Source organism: Fukomys damarensis, unplaced genomic scaffold, assembly GCF_012274545.1.
Source record: "Fukomys damarensis isolate Sample0158 unplaced genomic scaffold, DMR_v1.0_HiC HiC_scaffold_19, whole genome shotgun sequence".
Lineage (NCBI taxonomy): Eukaryota > Metazoa > Chordata > Mammalia > Rodentia > Bathyergidae > Fukomys > Fukomys damarensis.
In genome coordinates, this window is record NW_022900931.1 from 40,078,760 (window position 1) to 40,086,118 (window position 7,359).

The following is a 7,359-nucleotide window of genomic DNA, read 5'->3' on the forward strand; positions in this document are numbered from 1 at the left end:
AAAAAAAAAAAAAAAAAAAAAAAATCTACAATGATAGATAACAGTCACCAGCCACATTTGGTTACTGAACACTTGAGATTGAGAATTGAATTTTTAATTTAAAAATGTTAATTTAAATAGCCACATGTGAGCTGGGCATGGTGGCGCATGCCTGTAATCCCAGCACTTGGGAAGCTGAGGCAGGAGGATCGCTGTGAGTTTGAGACCAGCCTAGTGAGTTTCAGTCAGTCTCAATTACACAGTGAGACCCTGTCTCAAAAACAAACAAATAAAAGTGAGTAATTATCTAATAAAAACCATGTAAAGATGATAACATTCAATTGTATATCTGAGTTATAAAACAAACACTGCACTACAAAATAAACATGAAGAGATCTGAGCTCAAGTGACTCCCAAGAAGCCTATGAGATTTAGTCAGGCTCAAACTTTCCTTCATATCATCATAAATCTTATGCTTTAAAAACAATTATCATCAAAATAAGAACACTTACCTTTGGTTTCTAAACTTGTAAGAGTAGTCATTTTTTTTCTTAATAAAAATGTACACCAAGACTTCCACAGAGAAACCTAGAAGTGTATAATGAAGGAATTAAAATGATATCACATAAACACATTCAATGCATGCCTCTACTTCAAAAGTTATATTTCAATTGCTCCTGCCTTTAGTACCTATCATTTAGAAAGGGAAGTGTTCTTTATATTCCTTTCTCATGGGTGGTACTGTTAACTCTACGAAGTGTCTCAAAAAATTACACAATGTGATTTACTTTTAAATATTCTGTTTCACCACCCTTACGACTACATTCTAAGTTGTCAGAGGTGTATCTTGAATTTTTACTTTAGAAATAATACTGAAGTTACTGTAGGGACTTATGTATCATTGCTATGACAATAGGAATTTAAAAGTAGTAACTCAGGAAACGTTGACACAAATTTCTCTCTATATATTTATATCAGAGAGGAGCTTGTTTAGATGTTTAACAAGAGACTGAAATAATACTGAATATGTACTTTATTTTGGTAATAAAACTAAAATGGTAAATGAGGAGGAGACAAGAGATGGAAGGAGGGGTGGGGAGGAGAAAGGTAAGAGAATTAACAGGGGTTATGTACATGTATCAGTTCTCACGATGAATGTAATCACTATGTACTGCAATCATGTACTAATAAAAATAAAAATGTTTAAAACTAAGATGGTATAGCTAAGACTGATGCTTGCAGAAATATATGCACGACCTTACAGGGCTGACTCAAGAATCCCAGAGGACTAGGGAAGGAAGACGTTATTGCAACACGATGGATTGTCCACTGCAGGACAACTGGCTTCACCAGGAAATAGTGATCATTATGGATCTCTACACGATTTTGCACGGCGTCCTCGGTGACTCACTTCCTTAACAGTCACAAACTCTTCTTCAATTGTGCTTTCTGGCTTTGAAAATAGGTGTCCGAGCCCCCCGCCAGCACACACACACACACACACACACACACACACACACACACGCTCGGTGTCCGAGCCCCCCGCCAGCACACACACACACACACACACACACACACACACACACACGCTCGGTGTCCGAGCCCCCCGCCAACACACACACACACACACACGCTCGGTCGGAAGATGATGGGGCCACATCGTGGAGCACAGCGAAGTCTGTCCCAAACTCTCAAGTGAAGGGGAGGGGAAGGGTGCGTTTCGGGTGTGACAGCAATAAGCAAGGACCGACGAGCCTGTCAACCTTCCCTGTGCCGGGAAGCCGGATCTGAAGTTCCACCTCTGTCTGAGGAAGCCTTTCCCGAACAATCTTTCCCTAAATCCAAAGATAATGGCCAACAGCTGACTTCCATTCGCTGCTTCCCAACACCGCCTCCCCGAGTTACAGAAACCCATTCTGGATTTACCTCTATGATTCTTATTCTCCCTGTTCCCGGCGGCTTCCCTCACAGCCTCTGAGCCTACCTGTCACCGGGCTGACTTCTGCAGCTCCTCACCCGCCCGGAAGCCGACCCGCCCAGGGTTTCCGGACGCCCAGCTGCTCGCTCACTATGGTCACTTCCGGCTCCTCAGGGTTTCGTTTCCGGAACGCTGTTCCCAAACGGGAAGAAACGGGTTCTGTGGGGCGTTTAACCTCCAATAGCACAAAACCTACGGTATAGTGCCTCAGCAAGTGACAAGTGAACAGATACCTTTTTAAACATTTAAAAACCAGCAATCTTCGGAGGCTTCCCACCTATTCGCTTTCATTTCCGGGTCACCTGTCAGCCGAACGGAAGTGGAGATGGTGGTACGTGGAAGGCGGCGTCCTGTAGCCCCGGGCGACAGAGAGCCTAGGCAAGGTTGCAGATTGAATGGGCGGCTCTGAAGTGACGCTCAGCCACGGGAGACCAAGGGGAGGTGGGACTGCGTGGCCGGCGTTGTCCAGTTGCAGGAGGAGTTCGGTTGCCAGAGTAACCAAAGGGCCGTTCCGGCGGCGCGGTCTTCTGTTGCCCGGTACCTCGGTCCTGGTGCTGAGATCCTGAAAGCATGGTGAGTTCTGGGAAGCCGGCAGGGCGCTCTGGGGCCCGGGTTACGCCGCCGCGGGCACCCAAAAGCGCCAGGGTCCCTTGTGCCAGTCACCCTCCTCTGCAGTCCCTGCACTCTTGCTCTCTCTGGTTCTGGCAGCACCCTAGTGTCCTCATTATTCCGAATAAGCCCAAATGTTTGTATTGTTCATCTTTTGCTGTGTGTGTGTGTGTGCTTTCATTAGACCGAGTGGTGGTTTAAACGTGACTGTCTCCACACTAGTTCTTAGGTCTTTGCTGCCCTGAGCGGTGGAGCAATGTCTTACCCCGTATAAGGGCCATTTATCAACAGAGGCATGTTGGCTCAGCTTACTTTCTAGTCAGCTGGTTACCTTCTAGGTGCAAGCTCTCTACCCCTTACCCCTACTCCAGTACTGAGAATAGAATCTGGGAGCGCTTTATCCCTGAGGTACTTCTCCAGACCTCTTTATTTTTTGAGACTGGATCTACCTAAGTTCCTCTGGTGGGACTTAAACTTGAAATTCTCCTGCCTCAGCCTCCTGAGCAGCCCCTAGTATGTGCATTGAAACAGGAATGTCTCAGTCTCAAACAGAGCTTCTGGAATTCATTTGGTTGAGCATTTGGGGCCAGAAATTATGAATGAGCAGGAATGGGGCTCTTTTTTAATAAGCCTATAAGTGATTTTAATTCACTCAATGAGAACCTCAAGGCTCTGGTTAGTTCATGGAATCACTGTATCTTTTCAACACGAGGGATAATAGACTGGAGGATAGCAAGAGCAGTGCTCCCAGATCGGGTGAGCATAGCTATTGATTTAGCAGTAAAGCCTTTACCTACCACCCTTTCATTCCATTATTGCTTGATGATTTTTTTGTTGTTGTTGCCTCAGTCTGTCCCTAACCATTTCCTGTAGAAGCCTTTTCAAACCTCACTTTGTAAGCTCTGTCCTTTCCCCTCTTTTCTCTCTTCTTCCAAGCAGACAACAGAGTCTATTAGGCATTTTCTTCAGCGTCATGTTCCAACCTAAATATTGATCAATATTTTTACTTTCTTTATTCTTGTGTTTCTAGTGTAGAGAAGGAGGTGTTGAAAGATAATCCATCCTCCTTTACTCTTGACCTCATTTGCTCCCCTCTATTACAAGGCATTTTGCTTCCAGTTATTTTTTTATTTCCTGTGTTTTCAGCCTCTTCCTCTCTAGTTTTTTCTCAGTTCTCAAGCCATACATTTTATGAAAATTAAATAAGAGTTTCTTCATCCTCAGTTTACTCAGTTTTTGTCCAGTCCTCCTTTCAATAAACTGCTTGAAAGCACAGTCTTTTTTCTTTTAGTTGTATTAACTTTTACCTCTTTTTGTTTTCCATCTTCTAAAGTCTGTTATCTGGCTTTCTCTCTAATGACTTCAAAGGAGTGGGGGTGTAACTCAGCGGTACAGTGGTTGCCTATCACGTGAGAGGTCCTGGCTTCAATCCCCAGTATTGCAAACAACAAAAAGCTAGTATCTTCAATGAAGTTGCGTGTAAATTTCCGAGGACTTTGTAAGTGCTTGAGATTTGTGGTCATTCATCCCCTTTTTCACTGGCTTTGCCTGAGCTTTAAATGGCCAACAAACTCCAGAGGCTTAACTCACTGATGACTCTATTTAATTTAATTATAGTTATTGGCACATATTGTAAAAGATAACGGGCTCCATTGTGACGTCATCATACACGCATACAGTGTGTTTTGGTAGTGACCTCTCCTCCTTAGTACCCTCTTTTGGCTTCTTCACTCCTTACCATCTTCACTTCTCCTTCCCTCACAGTCTCCTTTCCACTTTCACTTCATCTTTTTCTCCCATCCCTCCCTTTCTTTGCTGCTCCTTCTGTCTTTGTTGTTGTTGTTGTTGTTGTTTTGAGACAGGGTCTTGCTATTCCAGGCTGGACTTGAGCTTGCTATGTAGTCTTGGCTGAACTCAAACTCTCCAGTCCCCCTGCCTCGCCTCCTGAGTCCTAGGGTTAGAGGTGTCACCATCATACCTGCCTGCTACTTCTATCATTACCGCTTTGTTTGCCTACTGTTCTGTTAATCCTTCCACACGTAGGTCAGGTGTCTCTTCTTCTATAAACCTTCCTCCTTTCTCAAAGAGGATTGACTGTGCATTTTTTTTAACCATTTCATATAGCACACAACTTTCTTACTCTACTTGCCTCATTCAGTTGAAATTACTTCCTTATAGCTCTGAATTGAACTTACTAAACTGTGAACTGTTAGAGTAATGTTTATTTTACACTGCTACTCCTTAGATCATGTTAGGTACTCAGCTATTTGCTGAATGAAAAGAAAACAAGAAAAAATATGTTAAATGGTCTGGAAGAATTCAAAGTATCTGAGGAGACTGGAAGATGGAGTCCTCACATTAATCAGAGAGTCACAAAAATGTTATCATGAAGTAAATGGAATAGAATTGCAATAGTTAGAAATTACTGAGTAGTACAATGGGATAGGGAGGTGAATTCACATTTGATAAATTTTGATTGCTTGTGTGTGTTGTGTGTATGTATATCTGCCGTTCAGACTTTCCAGCAATGCTAAGAGTAGCGAACTCCTCCCCTGAACCTCCTTAATTCTATCTGTAGCTCCTTCCTAAACCCTTTTAAGGGCCGGGGATTTAGTTCAGCATTTTGGTGGCCTGCTTTGCAAGTGCAAGAACCCGAGTTCAATCCCAGTATCAAAAAAAAAAAAAAAAAAAAAAAAAAAAACCTAATCCCTTTTAGCACTTTCTTTGGCTGGGATGTCTACTGGGGATTCTTTCAAAGCAGATGGTACTTGAAGGTTTTTCGGAGTAGAGGATTGTTGTATTGAGACCTTAGTGATATAAAGAACAAAGATCTGAGACAGTGTTTCATGCAGGACAACCAAGATCAAGAGCCCTGAAACAGAAAAGAGCTCTGCATGCTTTAGGATCTCATTGTTGAATGTAAAAAAAAAGAGAACCTGAATGGCGGGGTGGTGAGGGGTGGCTTTGGTGGGGGTGCATAGTCGAGAATGGCATGAACTGTGGTTTAGAAAGGTAACAGCCCCCATGTACTTACATACATTGTGGTGTTTCTTAAGCTGGATTGTGACCCATTACTTTACTCTGTTGTGAAGTCAGTTTGTGCTATGTCTTTAAGAAAGAAGACATGAACTAGAAAGTTACTATATTTTATTATGTACAGCAAACGTAAAATTTTGTTTTAAATTGCATTTGTATGACACATATACTGGTTATGATGTACATTATATTTCATACTGTGAGTCATGATTTATGAAATTTAAGACAGTGTAGTTTTTTAATTAAAAAAAAAAAAACGAGGTTTTTTTAGCTCACAATTTTGGAGACGAAAAGTCCAAACAGCATAGTGCTGGCTCTGGCAATGGACCCCTGACAGATGTTACGAGAGAGAGCTAGAGTGTAAGAAAGCAACCACTTCAAGGCCAGGATCCCAATCCCAATCCCTTCCTGGGACAGGCCTTCAGTTGGCATGAGTATCACCCAGTAGACCCCACCTCTAAAAGGTTCCGTACAATCATTTAAAATTTTTATTAGTACATGTTTGCAGTACAGAGTGATTACATTCCTCGCGGAGAATTGGTGCGTATACATAACACATCTTAATTCTTTTTTTTTCATCCTCTTCTCCTCTCCCTCATTTTCCCTTTGGCAAAAGATGTGTCTCCCTATCTCCTATTATTTGTCTTTTATTTTGGTCTTTTCTTATATTTTGGGTTTCTCATTAAAGAGAAACCATGCCATATTTAAGTGTGTGTGTGTGTGTGTGTGATTTAAGGGCACAATAGAATTTGAACATTATATACTTTAATAGGCGAAATAGATGAAATTTCGAGGCATGCAGTTTTATCTTATTCCCCTTTTGAGCTACTGACAGTGTTCTTATTGTGTGGTAGAAAAAGCTTGGAATTTCACGAAAGCCTGGAATTGACTATAGTAAAATTTTTTTTTTTTCTGCATGCAGATCTCACTCCTATGTGATTTGCTGTCAGTCTTCTATAAGAAAGCGTAGGCTTTTTGAAAAGGAGAAATAGATGTCCCTTCTCGGTGTGCAGTCTGGCTGCTGGCATGTGCCCTGTGTAAAGGTCACCCATGCAGCTGAGGACAGCCACTGTATGTATGGGCCTGACCATTGTCATTTCACTGTGGGGTCAGCTTCTCTTTGCCTCTAACTTGTTACAGTTTTGGCTTCTAGTGCCAGATTTAGGTTCTGGTCACAGATTCCAGAACTACTTTTGTCTCGTAGTTCAGTATGTCTCTCATACATGTTGTTAAAGATAAAGGATAGATTCTGTATTGGTGGAGTCTCCAGTATTAGAATCATCAACACATTTATGTATCATGAAAAGAAGAGGTAATTCTAAGGCTCACTGACTAACAAGTAGGAATCTTATTTATTTTATAAAATATAGCATTTATTTGAATAATGTTACCTTAGATGAGCTGTTAGTATAAAAGGATTTTAAAGATTATGTGCTGTGCTCCATATGGATTAAACATTTGAAGTACCTGTGCACACGTCTCAACATTGAAAGTCATTTTAAAAGAGCTTTTACAAATGGTTTCATGATTATTAAATAAAGAACGAGTGTGGTGGTATACGCCTGTTATCCCAGCACTCAGGAGACTGAGGCAGGAGGATCGCTGTGAGTTCAAGGCCAGGCAGTCTGGGCTGTATCTTAAATCAAGGCCGCTTGAAATACAAAGCAAGACCCTGTCTAAAAAAGCGAAACAAAACAAAACCCCAAAATGACAGTTTTACTCCATGAATGTTTCTTAGTTTCCAGTGTTTTATATAT

At 41.8% G+C, this 7,359-nt stretch overlaps 2 protein-coding genes across 5 annotated transcripts in view; one reads left to right on the forward strand and one right to left on the reverse strand.

Annotated features, from left to right (window-relative positions):
- The window catches only part of Blzf1 (basic leucine zipper nuclear factor 1), a 31,724-nt gene extending 29,680 nt beyond the window's left edge, over nucleotides 1–2,044 (reverse strand). For 2 of the 4 annotated variants that reach the window (XR_004517965.1, XM_010633977.1), the window contains exon 1: nucleotides 492–550. Coding sequence is in view for 2 of the 4 variants with exons in the window: in XM_010633979.2 (XP_010632281.1) it covers nucleotides 492–522 (31 nt within the window). In the remaining 2 variants the exon portion in view is untranslated. Of the gene's footprint in view, nucleotides 1–491; nucleotides 568–1,905 lie in introns of those variants that run through there. The other 2 variants (XM_010633979.2, XM_010633978.2) reach the window with 2 other exon arrangements.
- Nucleotides 2,045–2,239: 195 nt separating this feature from the next.
- The window catches only part of Nme7 (NME/NM23 family member 7), a 154,292-nt gene continuing 149,172 nt past the window's right edge, over nucleotides 2,240–7,359 (forward strand). Inside the window, exon 1 of the mRNA XM_010633981.3 lies at nucleotides 2,240–2,530. Within this exon, the coding sequence (XP_010632283.1) occupies nucleotides 2,528–2,530 (3 nt within the window). The 5' untranslated portion in view covers nucleotides 2,240–2,527. The remainder of the gene's footprint in view (nucleotides 2,531–7,359) is intronic.